Below are 21,113 nucleotides of genomic sequence, written 5' to 3' on the forward strand. Positions count from 1 at the left end.
GTGGTGGCAGTGCTGAGGTCAGAGGCCCAGAGGATGGCTGTGTGGGATGGCTGTGTAGGCAGGGAGGCCCAGAGGCAGAGACCTGCCTGCTGCATGCAGACTCGCTCTGATTGGACGGGATGTTAGGGATTGACCTGCCACTGTGGAAATAAAGTTGGGTATAGCCCTTTCACCCCCATAATGTTTTACTGTCATTTCTTTGGTCACATTGAATCCATAGCGAACTTGCCCAGGGTTGAAACCCATTGGCAGGACATTAAAAATCTTACTTCTTCACTTCCTGGGTTTTGAAATGCAATCTTAGCTTTAAGATCGAATCTTTCCTGTCTTACTGTGCTGTGATGGCTGAGCTAGCTTGCTAAGTGAACTGTCCAGTCCACAAATTACTTGATGTGGGGATGGAGGAGGAGGAGAAACAGCATATAGGTAAAGGTAAAAAAATAAGCTGGGCCTTTAAGCAGGCTAAGTGAGTCTTACCAGGACACGATTTACTAAACACAATAAAGACAAGGGTATGCCGAGAGACCTTCCTTTGTCTGGGGAATACCCAAGCATTCCAGGCCAGTTACTCCTGGCTTCTGCAACTTTAACTGATCTCACTGAAGAATGCCTATATTCTTAGTTTGCTATTTTTACCCTAGGGAAGGGACAAGCAGAAGGTGCCAAAGAGCCCCGTGCACCTTATTAAGAAGTGCAGACTCTATTTCGTAGGCAATACAGGGTCAGAGAAGGATTTTGAGCAGCGAAATATGATCACTTTCTTATAGGTAGGTCATCTAGCAGTAGTGAGGGGAAAGAATTTAAGTGGGAGGCACTGAAGGATTGGGGGTCAAGTAGGAGGCCACTGCACAGCTTAGGGGAGAGACGGTGAGGGCTTGGAAATCCAGTGCGGTGGTGAGAACTGAGAGGAGACACAGACGTGAGAAAGAGCAAAGTCTGCGGAACCAGGCCTGACTCGCTATGCGCAGGATGGAAGGCGAAGCCGTCTCCCGGGTTTCTTCCTGGGATGGCTGGAGGACAGGTACCGATACCGGTAAGAAAGCTGTGGGCAGAGGAAGATAATGGACTAAGTTTGGAAGACTTTAGGTTTGGGATACTTGTGAGTAACCTAGGAAGAATTAATATTGTCAAAATGGTAATCCTACCTAAGGCAATCTACAGATTCAAATGCAAACCCTATCAAAATACCAACAGCATTCTTCAACGAACCAGAACCAATCGTTCTAAACTTTATAGGGAACCACAAAAGACCCCGAATAGCCAAAGCAGTCCTGAGAAGGAAGAATAAAGCCGGGGGCATGTCACTTCCAAAATTTCAAATCTTACTAGATCTGCATAAAAAGTCAAGATCTACTACAAAGACACAGCAATCAAGACAATTTGGTACTGGCACAAGAACAGACCCACAGACCAGTGGAACACAATAGAGATTCCAGATATTAACCCAAACATATACGGTCAACTAATAGACGATAAAGGAGCCATGGATTTATAATGGGGAAATGACAGCCTCTTCAACAGCTGGTGTTGGCAAAACTGGACAGCTACATGTAAGAGAAGGAAACTGGATCACTGTCTAATACCACACACAAAAGGAAAGTCAAAATGGGTCAAAGACCTGAATGTAGGTCATGAAACCATAAAACTCTTAGAAAGAAACATAGGAAAAAATCTCCTGGACAGAAACAGGAGCAACTTCTTCATGAACATATCTCCCCAGGCAAGGGAAACAAAAGCAAAAATGAACAAGTGGGACTATATCAAGCTGAAAAGCTTCTGTACAGCAAAGGACACCATCAACAGAACAAAAAGACATCCAACTGTATGGGACAATATGTTCATACATGACATATCCGATAAAGGGTTGACATCCAAAATATATAAAGACCACACGAACCTCAACAGACAAAAAGCAAGTAATCCATTTAGAAAATGGGCACAGGATTAGAACAGACACTTCTCCAAAGAAGAAATTCAGACGGCCTACAGGCACATGAAAAGATGCTCCGCATCGCTAATCATCAGAGAAATGCAAATTAAAACCACAATGATACATCACCTCATACCAGTAAGGATGACCACCATCCAAAAGACAAACAACAAATGTTGGCGAGGATGTGCAGAAAGGGAAACCGTCTTACACTGCTGGTGGGAATGTAAATTAGTTCAACCACTGTGGAAAGCAGTATGGAGGTTCCTCAAAAATCTCCAAATAGAAATACCATTGACCCCGGAATTCCACTCCTAGGAATTTACCCTAAGAATGCAGCAGCCCACTTTGAACAAGACATATGCACCCTTGTTTATCGCAGCACAATTTACAATAGCCAAGGAATGGAAGCAACCTAAGTGTCCCTCAGTAGATGAATGGATAAAGAAGATGTGGTACATATACGCAATGGAATATTATACAGCCAGAAGAAGAAGAAAATCCTACCATTTGCAACAACATACACGGAGCTAGAGGGTATTATGCTCAGTGAAATAAGCCAGGCAGAGAAAGACAAGTACCAAATGATTTCACTCGTGTGGAGCATAAGCACAAAGCAAAAAAATGAAGGAACAAAACAGCAGCAGACTCGCAGAACCCAAGAATGGACTAACAGTTACCAAAGGGAAAGGGACTGGGGAGGATGGGTGGGAAGGGAGGGATCAGTGGAAGAAAAGGGGCATTACTATTAGCAGACATAACATAGGGGGGCCACAGGGAGGGCTGTACTGTACAACACAGAGAAGACAAGTAGGGATTCTATAGCATCTTACTACGCTGATGGACACTGACTGTAATTGGGTATGTGGGGGGGACTTGGTGATGGGGGGAGTCTAGTAAACATAATGTTGCTCATGTAACTGAAGCTTGATACCAAAAAATAATCATAATAACAACTTAATAAAAAATTGGGAAAAAAAGATTATCATTTAAATTTGAAGGAGGGATTAAACAATTTCTAGATAAGCAAAAGCTGAGAGAATTTAGCTCCCACCAACCATCTCTACAGTGTATTTTCGAGGGACTGCTACAGATGGAAGTGTTCCTAACATTAAATAGCTGTCACCAGAAGTAACAAAAGGGGATAGACAAAGAGTACAGAATATGACACCTAATATATAAAGAATGAGGAGGGAAAATTAAAAAAACAGCCTCCTTTAGATTGTTTGTAATAGCATACTTAACTGAGTTAAGTTAGATTCTTAGATAGTAAGGAAGATAAGGCACCCTTGAACCTTTGGTCACCACGAACCTAAAGCCTGCAGTGGCAATAAAGACATACCTATTGATCATCACCCTAAGTGTAAATGGTCTGAATGCACCAATCAAAAGACACAGAGGCACTGAATGGATGAAAAAACAAGACCCATCTATATGCTGCCTACAAGAGACGACTCACTTCAAACCCAAGGACGTACAAAGACTAAAAGTCAAGGGATGGAAAAAGATATTTCATGCAACTAATAGGGAGGAAAAAGCAGGTGTTGCACTACTTGTATTAGACAAAATAGACTTTAAAACAAAGAAAGTCACAAGAGACAAAGACAGACACCACATAATGATAAAGGGGTCAATCCAACAAGAGGATATAAGCATTATAAATATCTATGCACCCAACACAGGAGCACCTACATATGTGAAACAAATACAAACAGAATTAAAAGGGAAAACAGAATCAATGCATTCATTTTAGCAGACTTCAACACTCCACTCACTCCAAAGAACAGATCAACCAGACAGAAAATAAGTAAGGAGACAGAGGCACTGAACAACACATTGGAACAGATGGACCCGACAGACATCTACAGAACTCTCCACTCAAAAGCAGAAGGATACACATTCTTCTCAAGGGCACATGGCACATTTTCAAGAACAGATCATATACGAGGCCACAAAAAGAGCCTCAGTAAATTCAAAAGGACTGAAAATGTATGAACCAGCTTCTCAGACCACAAGGGTATGAAACTAGAATTAAATTACACACAGACGACGGAAAAGCCTACAATCACGTAGAGGCTTAACAACATGCTCCTAAATAACCACTGGCTCAATGACCAAATAAAAACAGAGATCAAGCAATAGATGGCGAGAAATGACAACAATAATTCAACAACGCAAAATCTGTGGGATGCAGCAAAGACACCGCTGAGAGGGAAGTATACTGCACCACAGGCCTACCTCAGGAAAGAAGGACAATCCCATATGAACACTCTAAACTCACAATTAACCAAACTAGACAAAGAAGAAAACTTGAGGCCCAAAGTCAGTAGAGGGAGGGACATAATAAAGAGTAGAGCAGAAATAAATAAAATAGAGAAGAATAAAACTATTTAGAATCAATGAAAGCAGGAGCTGGTTCTTCGAGAAAATAAACAAAATAGTAAACCCCTAGCCAGACTTACCAAGAAAAAAAGAGAGTCAACGCACATGAACAGAATCAGAAATGAGAAAGGAAAAATCAGAACTGACAGACACCACAGAAATATGAAGAATTATGAGAGAATACTCTGAAAAATTGTATGGAAAGAAACTGGATAACTTTCGAGAAATGGTCAACTTTCGAGAAAAACGCAACCTCCCACGGCTGAGCCAGGAAGAAACAAAACCTGAACACACCAGGGACCGGCAGGGACACTGACCCGGGAATCCCCGACGGCAAAGCAAGGACGACAGGCACCTCGGGAAACACTTCTAATTCCGAAGGCGCGGCCCCCGGCCGCCCGACCCCCGCCGCCCCGCCGCGGGTCCCGCCGGGCGCCTCAGCTCGCCCGGCCCTCGCCCTCGAGGCCGCCGCCGAGAACCTCCACACGCGGCAGGACGCCCTCCGGCCTCCCGCCTGCGCGGCCCCCGGACCCCCGTCCCGGGCGGCGGCGGCAGGGCGGCGGCGCGGCCCCCGGCCGGGCCCAGCGAGGACCCACCACCCGCGCCGCCCGCCGAGCCCTCGCACGGCCGCACCCTCACCGGCTCCCCCGCGCCCGCAGGCCGAGGCACAGGTCCCCGCGCCCCGTCCGGGCCCCGCCGCGCCCCGCGGCCACCTACCTTCCGGCCCGCAGAGCCGTCGCTGTCGCCTTCACCCCTGAAGCGGGGCCCGCCCGGGACGCTCGGCCGCAGGTCCGCCGGGAGGAAGGCGCAGCCGAGCACAGCGCGGGTCCACCACCCTCACGCGGTCTCCGCGGGGCCCGCTGCGCGGACGGGACGGCGGCCCGGAGCATGGACGGAGCCGCGGGAGCTGCCTCTGCCTACGGCGCTCGCGAGGCCACCGACTCTTGAATGTGGCGGCGGCGGCGCCTGCAGCTACTCAGCAGCCGCCGGGCTCACTGGTTCCGCGCGCTCGCCCAATGGCTGCCTGCTCCGCGGCGCCGCCTTGCTTACTGGCCACGAGTGCCGTCAGTCGGAGGCGGGCCTGCGGGCGACCTGCGCGCTCATTGGCCGCGAGGGCCGTCAGGCGCGGGCTGTCACTTTCTTCGATATACTGATTTTTCACGAGATGACCGACGCGTTAGTTTTTTAAAAAATTAATCAATTAATTTATTTAGGTGTCCTTAATCCACAATCACATGAGCAACAATGTGGTTACTAGACTCCTCCCATTATGCAATACCCCCCCACACCCCATTACAGTCACTGACGATCCGCGTAGTGAGACGCTGTAGAGTCACTACTTGTCTCCGTGTTGTACCGCCCTCCCCGCGCCCTCCCTGCCTTATGTGTGCTGACCCTGATGCCCCTCATTCCCCTTGTCCCTCCCTCCCTCCCCACCCACCCTCCCGAGTCCCTTTCCCTTTGGTAACTGTCAGTCCATTCTTGGGTTCTGTGCGTCTGCGGCTGTTCTGTTCCTTCAGTTTTTGCTTTGTTCTTATGCTCCACACGAGTGAAATCATTCGGTGCTTGTCTTTCTCCGCCTGGCTTATTTCACTGAGCGTAATACCCTCTAGCTCCGTCCATGTTGTTGCAAATGGTAGGATTCGTTTTTTTCCTATGGCTGAATAATATTCCATTGTGTATATGCACCACATCTTCTTTATCCATTCATCTACTGAGGGACACTTAGGTTGCTTCCATTTCTTGGCTATTGTAAATAACTCACCTGTTATTAAGTTATTTAATTTTCAAGGGATTGGGGATTTTCTACATATCTTTGTATTACTGATTTGTAATTTAATGCACTACGGTCAGAGAACAAACATATTTTGTATGATTTTAATTCTTTGAAATTTAGTTCAGTTTTGTGATCTATGTGATCAGTATGTTAATGCTCCTGAAAATTCTGTTGTTGTGGAGTGGAATGTTCTATTAGTGTTAACTAGATCTAGTTGGTGGATACCATTCAGTTTTTCTGCATCTTTGCTGAGTTTATTATCTACTCGTTCTGTCAGTTACTGAGAAAAAAAGTGTTGACATATCCAAGTAGATTGATGGACTTGTCTGTGCTTTCCCTTTAGTTATATTAGTTTTTCTTTTCTTTCTGTTAGCATTTTGGGGTGCTTTTAGTAGGTGCTTTAATATATCTTCTTGGTGACTTTATACTTTCATCATTATGCATGGAGAAGGGTGTGAGCGCGCGGCCCGGTTCCTCTGCCTCTGCGTGTCTTCCGCGCGGGCGCCCCGGCACATGCAGAGCGCACCTGCTGTTGCGGGAGAGCAGCGCGGGACGCGCGGCAGCAGGGTGCCCAGGGCCGCCGGTGGCCTGGGGCGTTCGGCCCGCTCCGTGCCCGGGTGGGGGGCGGGGCTCGAGGCCACGGACACCACCCTCGAAAGACGGGCGCGACCACGGGCCCACGGACGGTGGTCCCCTCCTGTGGGGCCGGGCCTGCCCTACCTCCCTACCGTGGCCAGGAGGGGAAAAGCGCTGCCTCCGGGAGCGCAGCCCGGGCCCGGGGACGGGGGGTCTAAGGCCGGCGCTGGCCGGCGGGTGAGGGCGAGTGGAGGCGATCGGAGCGCAGGGCTTAGGGGCTTCCGCGCTGCGCAGGGAGCCCAAGGCCTGCCTGCGGGGTGGGGGACCCGCCGGCCTGCCCGCGGGTTGGCCCTGCCTCTGGGCGGGGATGCCAGGCTGAAGGCGGGTGTGCCCACCGCCACCCCCAGCCCCCGGACCGCGTGTGGGGGTGGGGGACGAGGCCCGGCATCCGCAGGTGGTCACGGTGGGGCAGGGAAGGGGCTGGGCGAGGGGGGGCACCCGCGGTGAGCGGGCGGGAGGGGCAGGCGGCCGCGAACTCTCTTGTCCCCCCACCCCCCGCATGCCCCAGGAGCTCTTTTCTCCTACTTTCTCTCTAAATAAAAGCCTCCCTGGCTTTCTTTCCTACCTTGATCATGTTGCGAAGTTCATTCTTTGACTATGGGAACAAGAACCCCGGTATCATTTTGGTCTGTTAAAATTCCCCATTCTGCCCCCGCATTGTTTCTGTGTCCCATCAAGTATTTTATCAGACGTTTCCTGTTTTATATTCCTGTGAATTACTTCCCTTTCCCTTGAAGTCGCAGACCCTCACCCCTTCTCCTTGGTTCAAGATGACACACAGACCTCATTCTCCCTGCGTAACTCCAGGGAGGGGAGATCCCAGGGCAAAACACCTTTGAAAGCGAAATCAGGCAAAGGGAGAAATGATGTTCAAAGGCCGTTTATTGCATACAAGGAGTCGCCCTGTGTGTGTGTGTGTGTGTGTCTCTCTCTCTCTCTCTCTCTCTCTCTCTCTCTCTCTCTCTCTCTCTCTCTCTCTCTCTCTCTCTCCTGTTGCAGTAGAAGAGAGCCAATACTCCCACCAAGCTCTCTGGTCCAGATAAGCCCTCGCTCGCCCACGTAATCACCCACTGATGGAGACAGACTACTTCTCTCCACCCCTTGGAAACCCCTGTTGATACCGACATGCACTAAAGCCAGGCCAAGAGATTCTGCAAATATTGCAATTTTACCCACACCCTGTCTGTGGAACAGATGTCTATGGCTTCCCTGTATGTACTTAATTAAATTTTGTTACTTTTTCTCCTGTTAATCTGTTTCATGTCAATCTGTTTCTTACTCCAGCTAGGGGAACCTCAGGGATGGAAGAAATTCTTCCTGCCACCACCGGTCAAGTAGCTATGTTTACGAAGGGCTGACCCAGGACCTCCATCTTTTTGTTGAAAGGAGCAAGATCGTGTGAAGAAACTGGAAATTATAGCCAGGATTCCTGCCTGGGTGTCACACACTGTAGACCTGAAGGGCCTGTTAGCACGTGTATGGGATGTTTACAGAGAGGCTGGTCAGTCTTGGGAGTGTTAGGCAGAAAAATAGATATGAGCGGGATGAGAGAGAATTAAGGCCAGTAAAGTTCACTAAGAAAGGGACTCAAAAACCATTCTGTCCCAGGGGACTGAGGCGGAGCAGAAAAGAAAAACAAAACGCTAGTGAATCAGCACAGGAATATCTGCTTGGACCCTTGCAGGCTGCTACTTCATGTGTCTGCACCCCAGCCTCTCTACCACGATTTCCCCTCGAAAAGCCCTGACCGCTCGCGTGTCAGGAGGACGGTGGTTCTCTAAGGCAGGAGCCTGCCACTCCCTCATTTACTAGCAAGTCAACAAACTATTCTTTCCTTTCCTCAAAAGCTTGTCACTGTGTTTTGTGATTTGACCTCAGGGACGAGGACCGGGTCTTGGTATCAGGAGCAGCACCCCCTCACCCCGACCAAGTGCCCGCAGTGCCGCTCCCTCAGTGTCAGAGGCCACAGGACCGAGCTGTCAGGGACGCAGAGCTCCCGGCTTCCTCCTTGCTAGCCACAGGGGACTGTGCCGGCCAGGAGTGCCTGCTGTGTGGCGGGTCAAGCACAAGCCTCTAGAACTCCCTCCAAAGTACATGTTGAAAGTAGTACTGCCTTCCAGGAGAGCTTACAGACTGGAGTGACCACCAAGGACTTGGAAGATGTCGGGGTGGTGATTTCCACAGACCCTTATTGAAGTCACCCACGTGGCCTACTCAGAAAACGGACAATTCTTGGAGATGACAGTGCATGATGGTCACCGTGATCGGAGTGTCTCAGATTGCAGTTATTGCTGCACATGGGGCTTCATCACTTGGTCCCCAAGCACCCAGTGTGTAAGTATTGGTCACGAAAATGCTCTTTGTTCTCTTCCTGTGAGTAAAGACCAGCAGGGCAGTCAGCTTTCAGCCGGCAAGGAGACAAAACTATCTCAGAGGCATATCAGACCTCCTGACTTAGGCTGTCACTTAGTCAGAAGGAACCTTCATCTCCTTTTCCTTCCAGAAGCCGTCACACTGGCCCATCCCATTGATGGCACTACGCCGATTGGACACAGTGATCAGGAAGTACAACCTGTCTAAGCACATTGATAGAGCAGTCACGGGTCAGAAGGTGGGAAATAAATCCAACAAAAATTCAGGGGCCTTTCGTCTTTGAGAAGATTCGAGAATTCTATCGTGTGGGCATGCCAAGCTCTCCTAAGGTGATGAACGAGGTGCTGTACCTGGACCCTCCTCCACCCCCCACACACAAAGGGCACAGCAGCCTGGTAGACCACCTCGCATTTCAGAGCATAGACCTCATGTCCAGTGTGCTACTCTGACCCATTTACTGATTGGTCTGAAAAGCACCTAGTTTGAGAGCAGCCTGGACCTTTGGAAGGTGGATGCCAGTAGATGACAACACCTGGATCCCCTCTCCTTGCTGCCCCTTCCAGGTGCACACCTGAACATGGCCTAGCGGGGGACTGGCCTGCCAAGATCACAAGGCCCAGTCCCCAGCCTGACTTGCGTGCTGTTCCACGCTCCGTGCCAAGCCTGGTCGGCATTCCTCCATCTCTGAGTCTGTTCGTCGCACACACGTGACACCAGCCCCCAGAAGCTGGAGGGGTCATTCATGTATCCCTGGGGATGTCCCTAGGGAGGAATGTCTGGCATGACCCTCCCTGTGCAGGCTGGGACATTGGGCAGCTCCGGGGAGGTGCTATGGCTTCAGCAGGACAGGGAACTGGTGACAAAAAGTGGCCTGAGCTCAGCTCTTGTCTCCTCGGAGCTGGGACCCTAGTGTCATTGCCAAAGAGCGAGGGGAGGGATCTGGTGGAGATCTGTGTACTCATGCATGGCAAGGGCCAGGAGGGTGGGCAGTCAGGAGCCCAGACGGGCATGTGGGCGTATCTGAGTTCACAGAGCGGCCCAGGAAATGGACCCTTGAAGAAGTGATGTCACTGAAGACACGCCCAGTAGAACCTGAATTGTGACCCGGACGGAACCCAGCTCCTGGTCGCAGACCCCAGTCCTGCTCACTTGACCCGAGGCGCTCGACAGAGCAACATGCGGTCTTGTTGTGCGGAGCCTTCTGAAGGCGTGGGAGTCAGGGAAGCCGAGACGGAGAGTCTTCCTGCTCGCTGTGGGCGTTGGCTGAGAGAACACTTCCAACGCCTCTGTCCGTGTCTCCCGAGGAGCCCCGAGGTAACACAGGGCAGCCCAGAGCGGGCCCCTCCAGGACCAGGCCACTGTGTGACCCATCCCGGGCTGACCTTTCCCCCGGCTCCTTGTGTGTGTGCAGTGGGCGTGGGGCATGCGGGGACTGAAGGCTGGGGAGCAGGGGGGCAGTCAGTGTCACAGCTCTGGTCTCATCACTCAGTAGTGGAGGTGAGTGTTGGGACCAGGTACTTCCACCCACATGTTAATCCTGAGCCCGGGGGGTGTCCTCTCCTTCCCCCAGGACTGGATATCTAGGCAGATGGCCCTGTGTGCCTGATCTCGGGGACAGGGGTTGGGTTCCACATTACCCCCTGCGGGGAGGTCCACGCAGCCCCGGGTGCCTCCTCACCTGCTACCAGGCTCTGGCTTTGCAGAGCTCCACTCTGGGGAGCATGGAGGAGCTGATGGGTGGATTTACCTACTCCATCTCCCTGGACCTGGGGCAGGCTGCCTACACCCCAGGACCCCATTCCAAGCCTGGTAACCTGCCAGGGCCCTCCCAGGGTTGCCCCACAAGATTGGTCAACAGACCCACTCCAGAGGGCCTGGAACCTCGCTCCCGGGGGCACCCCGTGCCGCTCCTTGCTTGCATCCCAGAGGGCTGGGGGCTCTCGGGTGAGCTGCAAACCTCCCTTGTCCTGGTGGTTCCTGGGTTTCCCACTGACTATCTCTCTGCTGCCCCCCTCAGCGTGAACCTGAGCCATCTGTCCATGGGACTGAGGTCCCCAGGCGCAGGGCTCCCTGGACAGGCGTGAGGAGGAAGGGGAGAAAGCGCACGGAACGAGTGGAACCAGCTCCGAACACCAGCCGGAGCAATCCCGAGGCCAAACTCCCTCCCCAGGACGCTGACCAGCCCACACGTGTGAAAGAGAAGCAGGGACTGTTCACGGCAAGGTCATCTTCAGGGGCAACCCTCAGCCGGAATGTTTCTTGGCCCCTACTCTCTGCAAAGGATGCTGACCAGCCAGCCACGGGCCAGCGGCTCCCCCGGTGAGCATCCAGCCCCTCCTCGGCCCAGACGGGCCTCTGCCCACAGCCCGTGGTGTATCCTGAGTGTCCCCACATGTGTCTGAGCCTCAGTGTGCTCCTCTGACAGGCAGGGTGACTGGCGATCAGCCTGTTAGAGTGCCCATGGGAAACACGGAAGAGGCCTTAGAGGGGCTCCCCTGGCGCCCGGCAGTGGAGAAAGGACTGCCAGCCAATGGGCCACTTTGGGGCTCACTTCTCTGTACCCGATGAAAAGCCTTTGGCCTCACCTGTCAGTGGCCTGGAGCCTGGTTCATTTGGAAAAGCACATGGGAAGCAGCCTTTGGAACGGAGGCTCGCAATTCCCTGTGGCTGTGCCGGGACCTTGTCCCCACCGTGGCCACATGGGGGGACCTCTGGGGACAGCAGAGGAGCGGTACCTGGGAAGGTTCGGGTAGGACTTCCTTCAGCCACAATAGGTATGCAGCACCCACTTTGTGCAGACCCTTTGGGGAAACTTAGCGTAACAGTGAAGGAAGCGGACACACTACTGGGACCCTGGCCCGTGTGGAGTCGGGCAGTCACTTCAGGCGTCATCCGCAGGTCACAGCCGGGAAGCGTCACGGGCGATACCCTCACCGCCTCCTCATGTAATGGGGGGCATGAAGAGGGGCCAGAGGAGAATCTGAGAAAGTGAGCGTTCACTGGGCCAGGAGGGGGCACTGCCTGTGTGCACAAAGTGGGTGGAGGAGGCGTGTAGGCCTTGGGGCAGGGGGCGCACAGCAGAGCCCAGCAGGTCACTCATCTTCGGGATCCCACGGGCGGGCTGACGAATGGGGACTTCCTATTCGGGAGGATGGGAGAGGATGGGGTCCCAGGAGAGAGACGCAGGGTCAGGAAGGGGGAGGGGCAGGTGCCTGGACAGGCAGGGGAGTGCACAGCGGACAGGCCCACACAAGGGTGGGCCGCGAGGGCAGTGTGGCGGGTAAGACCAGGCTTCTCACTCTGCCACCCTCTGGCCTTCCCCCAGTCCCAGAATTGGATGGGCTAGGCGCCTTGCCTGGGAGCCCGAGCATGTACCCAGCATCATCAACGCGAGCCAGCTTTCACCCACCGTGGTGGGCCAAGAACTCCACCACTTGGTCCAGGAGGAACAACGGGGGCCCACGGTGGCAGAGCTGGAAGGTGAGGGGCTGCAGCCAGGGAACCAAGTAGGGTGGGCTTCCCGGACTGGGGTTCCCTTCAAGGCAGTGAGGGCTTTTCTGTGATTGTAAGGCGCGGGGAATCAGGCCCAGGGTGACCCTTTCTCTGTGTCCTGCTCCAGACCCACGGCAGATGCAGCTGGCTCCAGGGACACGCGGAGCGCCACCTTCGTGCCTAGAGCCCGTCCAGGAGCTCCCTGAGAACCCTGTGCTGGAGCTACGGCCGGTGTCACCTGCTTCAGCCGCTGCAGAGCTGAAAGATGTCCCAGCAGTGGCCTCAGCCCAGGGGCCAGGCCCTGAGCTGGAGCCCCATGAGCCTTCGGGCCTGGGGCCCAGGGCACTTGCTGGAATGGCACCAGGCGTGGCAGAGCCAGGTCCAGGTCCAGAGCCCACAAACCCCTGTGCTGCGAGCCCCTGGGACATCCCAGGACTGGTATCAGGCCCCGAGCTGGAGCCCCATGAGTCCTCGGGTGCGGGGCCCGTGGCACCTGCAGGAATGGCACAGGGCCTGGAAGAGCCAGAGGTGGCCCTGGAGCCCACCACCCCCTGTTCCATGAGCACCCGGGATTTGCCGAGGGAGGAGGAGCAGACCATCCTGGCGTTTCTTCCCCGCCTGGTGGCCAAGCAGCTGACCCTGATGTGTGCGGTGAGCGGAGCGGGCTCTCGGGGTCGGGGGTGGGCCTTCCCTGTGTCACGGGCTACCCCACACCTGCCCTCCCCTGACGTGGACTCCTGTGATGTGGGCCCACATCCCAGCTTCCCCACGGACTCACCATGTGCCCTGAGAGAATCTCCTCACCCCCAAGCCCTCAATGTCCACATGGGGACAGTAGGGCCGGCCCTTAGGGATCCTTGCAGACCAATGAGGAGGATGGAGCACAGGGAAGGTGGGCAGGGCCTGGCCGGGCTGGGAAGGGCAGGGCAGGGGAGGGGTGCTCAGGGAGGTGCTGCCAGGGCCTTAGGTCCTCGGGCCATTGGCCTGGCAGGCTCCTATGGCCTCCGCACTTCAGAGGCCCCTGCCATAGATCTGACTGCGTGGGAGACATAGACACCATCAAAGGTCCTGGTGGAGTTGTTTAAGGGGAAACTGCACCTGAGTGGGGAGCGGGATCCACGGGGTGGCAGCATGGGAGGCAGATGCCCCAGACTGGGCCGGCGAGAGCTGCCTAGTGCCTCAGGGAGGACGTGAGTGAGGGGGCCTGTGAGCAAAGCCCCTCTGTGCCCCATTACTGTGGGGTCCTGTGCATGCGGTCCTGGGCGCCTCAGTGGACGGGGTCTGAAGTCCAGACGGCCACAAGGCTCACAGCACGTCCCCAGCTGCCTGGGACCCAGCTCTGATCAGTGACCCTGCCTGGGAACAGGGGCACCAGGGGCACAGCTGGATGACACCTCTTGTCATCCCCAGGAGCTGTACAGTAGGGTTGAACATGGAGAATGCAAGGCCTACGTAGAGAGACACCCACTGATGGAAGACATTGTGCTCCTGGCCCCCAACATCCTTAACGTCCTCAAGCAGTGTGCTGCCACGTTTTATTTGGTCATCTCCTCCTGCCTCGGGGGTCCGAGCACGACGGCCCAGGACAGGGCCCGAGTGGTGGAGTTCTGGATACACGTGGCCAAGGTGTGTCATGGGACGGTCCCCAGGGTCCCCTCCTTCGCCAGCTCTCAGGATGGGTGCCTGCGGTCTGCCCTGCATGGTCCCTGGGCCCTCCTGCCAGGGGCGTGTGGATCTGGACTCGCAGGCCCCGGGGGGGGGGGGGGGAACAGCCATCCTGGGCCCCTTTCTTGGGTTGAGCCATAGTCCTCCACCCAGGAGGGCCGCTCAGCAGGTACCAGGTGTGCTAGGCTCCCTGGGTGTCTGTCTCCTTAAGGACAGGAGTTCATGGGGGAATAGAGCAGAGAAGCAGGCCACGCTCTCAGCTCTGTCTTCCCTCCCAGGAGTGTCTGGCTCTCAGAAATTTCGAGTCCTTCCGTACCATTATGTACGCCCTGGAGTTCCCTGGTCTACGTCGTCTGGAGAGAACCTGGGGACAAGTTTCCTGGTGGGTAGTCCTGTCTCCGGGACCAGGCCACCTGAGTGGACAGGGACACCCTACGTCTGGCAGTGTCCCTCAGTGGGCTGGGACTTCCTGGGAGGCGGCAGAGTCTAGGGGCAGGGATGGCGGGCTCTTGGGGCCCCCTGTGGGTTAGGCCACGGGTACCCCTGCAGGAATCAGTTCCCTGCAATGTCAGGTGTGGGGTGAAGCCCATTGGAGATCTGGAGCTTGTGCTCTGCAGCAGGAGGTCTCTGCCCCAAGGACAGCGACCTGGCCCAAAGCAGATTCGCGCCCGGGAGAGCAGGGAATGGAGGCCCCAGGTGGAAACACGCAGCCCCTCCCCAGGCCACGGATTCCCAGGGCTCAGGGCCGTGGTGGGAAGACTCCTGCGGGCTAGTGGGCCTTCTAGGATCCCCGGGAAAAGGGGTCGGCCCCGAGACTCTCCGCCTGCTGGCCTCATGTGTCCCTCCTCCTCTCCCCTCCCCATAGGAAGAGCTCCTGGATCTACAGAAAACTTAAAAAGAGGGACAAGGGGCTTAAAAGGAAGCAGCTCCTCGAGGTAAATGGGGGCTGGAGGTCAGGAAGGGAGGGGTCCTTGGGGCAAGTCCTCTGCCGTGCTGTGGCACAGATTTGGGGAAGACTCGAGGAGTGCGGGGTGAGCCGGGCAAGCTGATGGGGAAAGTAGGGTCCCCCAGGCCCATGAGGGCCTCGTCTGTCTCCCTCCCTGGCTCCACTTGACTGGGGGCCTGGCATCCACTGAGGACGCAGGGGACAGACCCCCAGTCAGGGCTGGGGATGGCATGGGGTTGCAGCAGGGTTGGGGCCTGTGGCTGAGCAAGGTCGGCTTCTCCCCTGGGTCCCCTGAGCCTGTCACAGTCCCTCTGTGGAGGTGGGGACAGCGTAGGTGCCAGGGGGCTCGGGCAAGGCATCCATCCACCACGGTCTGGCTGTGGGAGGCACGTGGGAGGGGAGCATGAGCACCTGAGTGTCGTGCACCTTGCAGGAGGCGAGGGCCATGGTGAGGAAATGGCCACAGTCCCCCAGGGCATCCCAGGGTATGAAGAAGCAGGTGAGAGTGGCGCGGCCAGGGTCAGGGCGGTGGGGGTGACCCTGCACCTGCTCCTGGTCCCACCAGCTCTGAACTGCCAGCTCCGGTGTGACCAGAAGGAGGGCGAGAGCAGCTGGGTACAGGGGGAAGTAGGAGGACAGGTGCAGGGCCCACAGGTCCTGGGAATGGCCGAAAGCCAGCCCTGGGAGGGACCAGGAGGGGAGAGCAGGGCGAAGGGAGGGGGTGAGGCCGCACAGGGTGGTCCAAGGGAGCTGGGGGCTGCGGGTGTGGGGTTCAGGGGAGGCTCTGTGGGCACCCCTGAGGCAGGTGGGGACTCATCACCTCCCCACCCCGGTGGCACAGGGCATGGTCCCATTCCTTGGACTGATTCTGTACGACGCCTTAGAGAAACACCAGGAACATCATGAGGACGTGAGTGACCCAGCAGGGCTCAGGGGGGCTGGATGGTGAGCTTTAGGGAGGGGAGATCCCCCAGTGAGCCCGGACCTCTCAGCACCGGGCCACCCCCATTCCTGAGCGTCTCCCCTCCACCCCAGGACCTGGGCTTCTTGGAGAGGACTGCCAGAAGGACCCACCTAAGCCCCGGTCCTGGCCCCAGTGCAGGTGGCGCTGAGGGCTCCAGGGGACACATTCTGGGCAGGACTGGTCTCTCCCTCAGGCCCTGCCCAGTGGGAGGGGTGCTGCTCCTTCAGGGCAGGAAGCACGGGGGGGGGGGGGGCGGGCTGGCAGTGCCTTCCCGCCTGATGCCTCAGCTCCCCAGAGCAGTCCCCGCTTCTTGGTTGCCCCGAGCCCGGGCCAGGCCCGGGTGCTGTTTCTGGGCAGGCCTGCCCCTTGGAGGGCCCTGGCGGTCCTCCACCTTGAGAAAGGGTGGGGACGTTTCGGCCTCGATCTGGGCTCAGGGGGCTGTTTCCGATGTACTTTGGCCGCCTTGCTGCCTTCCAGGGTGATGGCATAAAATAGAGAGAGTTGAGTGCCCAGCCATGAAAGGTGAGGGATGTAGTCAAGACACCCTGGGCAGGACCTAGTCCGGGCCATGCCTTGGGTCTAACGTGTGTTGAGAGAGTTAAGACACACAGAGCTCAGGACACTAAAGGCTTTGTAAGGTGGGGGATGGGATGGCATCAAGGCCGCCTTCCTGGAGGAGGAGCTGGAGACCCAACAGTGGGAACAGGCTGGGCTAGATGGCATTGGAAGGAAGGAGGGTTTCCGTGAGCAAAGATCCGGGACCATCCCAGTGCCCCACTCCTCACCCCCTCCTCATCTGCATCCTGTCCTTCCTCTGCCCCAGGCCACTGACTTCCTAGAGGAGCTCCTCACATACAAGTTCCTGGCCAGGCAGTATGACCTGGAGCCCAAGGAGCACTTCCTGTTCTTTTTCCACACAGTGGAGCTCCTGGGTGAAGAGCAGAGGTGAGGCTGCCAGGAGTGGGGTGTGGGCTGTAGCTGCCGGCAGGCTCTGGGGGAAGGGCCCCCGGCCATGGGGCTCCAGGGGCTCACAGGTGTCCCTCTGTCCTGCAGCTACGGCCTGTCCTACCATCTGGAGCCCCCAGGTCAGAGGGCAGGCAGAAAAGGACTGTTACAGTTCTTCAGGTCCCGCAAGATTTAAACTTATGGGCCAGGGCCAGGTGAGTTTCTGGGCTGGGGTGTTCAGCAGGGGGTGGGCTGTTCCCCAGCGTCAAGGAAACTTTGCGCCATGCAGGGTGTGGGGCGTCCTAAAGACCGGTGCGGCTGCAATCCCGCTCCACTGCCGATCGGTTGTGCCAGACTGAAGGGTGGTTCCCCGCCCCCTGTGGGACTCAGTTTCCTCCTCTGTGAGTAGGTGACGCTCAGAAGCCTTTCTTTGACAGGGACTCCCAGGTGCTCGTGATTGACAGGACCCTCCGCACAGGGCCCGGAGCCCCGAGGGCAGTGGGGACGGGGTGGAAGCAGGATAATGGGGGGAACCCGGGATAAGCAGTCTCTTCTGCTCACCCGCGTGGCCCTGTAGCTACTGTCATCGGGCGCTCGGCCCTGCTGGTGTCCTGGCTGCATGTGGAGGAGACCTTCTTCCCCTTCGGGCAGGCGGCACCCGGCGCCCCAGGGCCCCAGTCTGCCTGCTGCTCCTCCTCCTCCCGCTGCTCATCCGGAGCCTCTGCCGGGGCAGCTGCTCTGGCACCTCCTCCTTCGGCCGACTCGGGCAGCTCCCCAGGCTGCCACTGTATCCTCAAGGACCCGTATGTAGCTGCGGTGCACCTGGCCACCTTCGTGCTGTGTCGTCCCCTCTGCTTGTGGCCCGTTGGACAGAGGCGAGCCGCCCCACCGTGTGGAGGATGTTCCCCTTCGGCAGGTGGCCTCCAACCGTGACACCAACTCCTGCCTGGGCGCCGTCAGCCACCGAGTCGTAGCCACAGGGTTCCAGGAATAGGTGGGGGCTGTCCTCACCAGGCCCGGCCTTTCCCGGGATGGACATAGACACGGCGCAGTGCTGCGAGGGACCACAGCCTCCTGGTACCCAGCGGAGGCATCGGAGGATGCAGGGGTGGCCGACTGTCACAGGGTACCGGGACTTGCTTACAGGGGAGCCCCCTGTACAACTTCCTCCCCTCATCCCTGAGAAATAGCCCCCCCAGGCGCAGTGTGCTCTGGGTGTTGTCTCTGAGGTTTATGGTTCCTGGGGGTTGGGGTCATCCCTGTGCAGAATGTAATAAATGCTGAACGGATTGCCACCACACTGCTCTTTCTTCTCAAAGCTCTGCCCCTCCTGCGGACATCGTGTGCCCCAGCCCACCCCACCCCAGCCTCAAACTCTCTGATGCAGGGGGGCCCTGACCTCTGCCAGGTTGTCCTCCATCCTCTGTCCTCCCCCCGTAAGGTGCTGAGGAGGAGCATGGTGCTCCAAGCCCCAGGGTGGCACACCTCGGCAACACTGGGGAGGGCTGCTCAAACAGAAACTGAACCTTACTTCCTGTCACCTATAGATTATGATCAGACACGGAAACTTGTGTACTCGAGTAGATCCCAGGGCTGCAGGGTGCCAGTCTAGCACTGTCCCACTTAATGAGACAGAGCTGCTCCACACATTCCAGAAAATACCTTTGCGAAAAACTTCTTGGTCTCTCAAAGCACCTCCAAGAGGTGCACGCCTTCCACTGGGGGGCTTTGTCTGAGCCCACTTTCTCCACGCTTCACACCTCGGAGCACCCCCCAAAGCTCCCGGGTTCCCAGTCCTCCCCCATGGTGCCCCTCAGCCGCCCATCCCCAGGCCAGGCTGGTGTGAGTCCCCTGGTGTCCCACTCCTGGGTCCTGGCTGAGCGGCCTGATGTCTGCGACAAAAGGCTGGGGAGGCTGAGCGGAGGCACTTGGCTCTGATTCTCCCCACACGCTCTCCCAGGACTCTCAGGATGTGTTCACCCTCCCAGGAGGGGAGGCCTGGCCTGGAGGGGAGCTCCAGGATCAGCACAAACACCCCCTTGGGGGGTTCCAGGATGGAGAGAGTCTCCAGGCCTTATGCTGCAGGTGGAGCCCCAGATTGGGACTGGGGAAGCAGACGTGGGCCCTCCTGACAGCCTCAGGTGACCAGGAGACAGGAGGTAAAATCGGGACACCCAGGCCACCCCCCTTCCCCTGGACCTTCCCACAGCACGCTCAGAGCCATCTGCCTACACGGTGGTCCCAGGTATGACCTCAGGCTCCCCGGCCACAAAGGGAGGGAGGTTTGGGCAGGAGGAGGGCAGGCGGGCCCCTGGCAGGGCTGTGGCACAGGTCAGACCTGTCATCCGCATGGCCCACCAGCCTCAACCTGACACAGAAGAGCTTCTGGGCCCCAAAACAAAGCAGCAGCCCTGGGCCCGGTGGGTGGTCACTGGGCCAGCGGTCCGTCCTCAAATGGTGTGTGCAGGGGCCCCAAGCGCAACACGGCCTGGGCTGCTGGTGCTGGGACACCAGGCTCACACGGCTGTGGGCTGCAGCGCACCTTCCCCACCCGGCATGTGCTGGGGAGGTGGCAGGGCCCTCTGGCCCCTGGTGCGCTACTCCGCACCCAGGCACGGGCTCTGGGGGCTCCCTGTCTTCGGGCTCTTCAGAGAAGCTGATGATGGAGTTCTTGTTCACAGGCTCAGAGAATGAACTTTGCAAACACTCAAGGTAGGAGAGCATGTGCGAGGCTTTCATTTAGAGATAAAGCAGAGGACACAGCTCCTGGCTTGCCCCTGCCCGGAGGGGACAAGATAGCCCTGGGGTGATGCACAGTCTAGGGAATTTATAGGCAGGTGAGAGACAAAGGGCCAGGGATGCAGACCTGCTAAATGGTCCCCAAATGCTTATCTTTGAAGAGACACTAAGTTTCTTATCAGTCTTCCGGATTATTTTGCATACTTGCCATTATTACTTGCCTACATTGCATATCATTTGATTAGGGCTAGAGGAAGAAAAGCAGCATCTGGGTAAAGATAAAGAAAATAAGTCGGGCCTTTTATCAGGCTACGGTACATTTTACAATAACCTCATTTAATTGACACAGTGAAGACATGGGCTATGCTGCGGTCTTTTCTTATGTGGGGGATATTCAAACATTTCAGGCCAAGTTACTCCTGGATGTTTGGTTTTAATTAATCTCACACAAGAATGCTTATATTACTTTAGAGAATGAATGTGACTGACTTTGCTTCCTTGTTTAATATGGAGTTTCAGTAGGGGTTTTATTCCGGAGGCCCTCACCCTGCTCTGTCTGCGCCCACGGTCCCTGCCTCACCAGCACCGAGGCTCCGCGGCTTTCCTCCCCAGCTGCCATTCCCTCCTAGTTCCTCCTCCAGGCTTCCCTTCCACACTCCCCAAGCTCTCTGCTCCCATGCTCGCACCCCTCTCCCCCCGCCCTCCCAGCCTTCTCCTTCCCCCACCCCTCCCCTGGGCTGGGACTCCTGTTAGGAGGGCGTTGTGCATTCTCCTCGGTTCTTGTCCCTGCCGCAGCAAAGAACTGAGAGGCAGAGACGCAGCAGTCAAGTAGAGTAAAGGTTTTATTTACGGAGAGAAAGTGCACACTCAGAGAGAGGGGAGTGTGGGCTACCTCAGAGAGGGAGGCGCACTGAAAGGGTGGGAGCTCCCCCTTGGAAGGATTTCTCAGGAATGTGACAAAGGGCTAGGGGTGTGGACCTGTGAAGTGGTCTCAAGATGAGACATGAAGTTTCTTATCAGTCCTCCCCCTGCTCGGATTCCCTCCAGCAGAGCAGCTTCCTGGCTGGGCAGCATATCAGTTAAGACTGCCCTCCCTGCCTCCATGGTGGGCTGAGTTACTGTATGTTCGCTAAAGACTGTGTTAAGAGTGGATAAAATGAAACTTTCTGTGGCCAGGATTTTCACCTGGGCCTAGTCGGCTAGCTCACCACTCATGTGGGCAATAGGTTGCTATTGACTCTATAGAAAGAGCTCCCACCCAGTG

At 56.1% G+C, this 21,113-nt stretch overlaps 1 protein-coding gene across 1 annotated transcript; it reads left to right on the top strand.

Annotated features, from left to right (window-relative positions):
• The first annotated feature begins 11,112 nt into the window (after window positions 1–11,112).
• Window positions 11,113–18,420, top strand: LOC140845656 (uncharacterized). The gene is made up of 11 exons (XM_073220343.1): window positions 11,113–12,086; window positions 12,424–12,578; window positions 12,718–13,241; window positions 14,001–14,216; window positions 14,534–14,637; window positions 15,121–15,190; window positions 15,635–15,700; window positions 16,043–16,111; window positions 16,989–17,110; window positions 17,219–17,325; window positions 17,548–18,420. The coding sequence occupies exons 1-10, from the start codon at window positions 11,629–11,631 to the stop codon at window positions 17,304–17,306; spliced, it is 1,872 nt and encodes a 623-aa protein (XP_073076444.1). The 5' UTR covers window positions 11,113–11,628; the 3' UTR covers window positions 17,307–17,325; window positions 17,548–18,420.
• Window positions 18,421–21,113: the final 2,693 nt, after the last annotated feature.

Source organism: Manis javanica, chromosome 13 (genome assembly GCF_040802235.1).
Source record: "Manis javanica isolate MJ-LG chromosome 13, MJ_LKY, whole genome shotgun sequence".
NCBI classification, from domain to species: domain Eukaryota; kingdom Metazoa; phylum Chordata; class Mammalia; order Pholidota; family Manidae; genus Manis; species Manis javanica.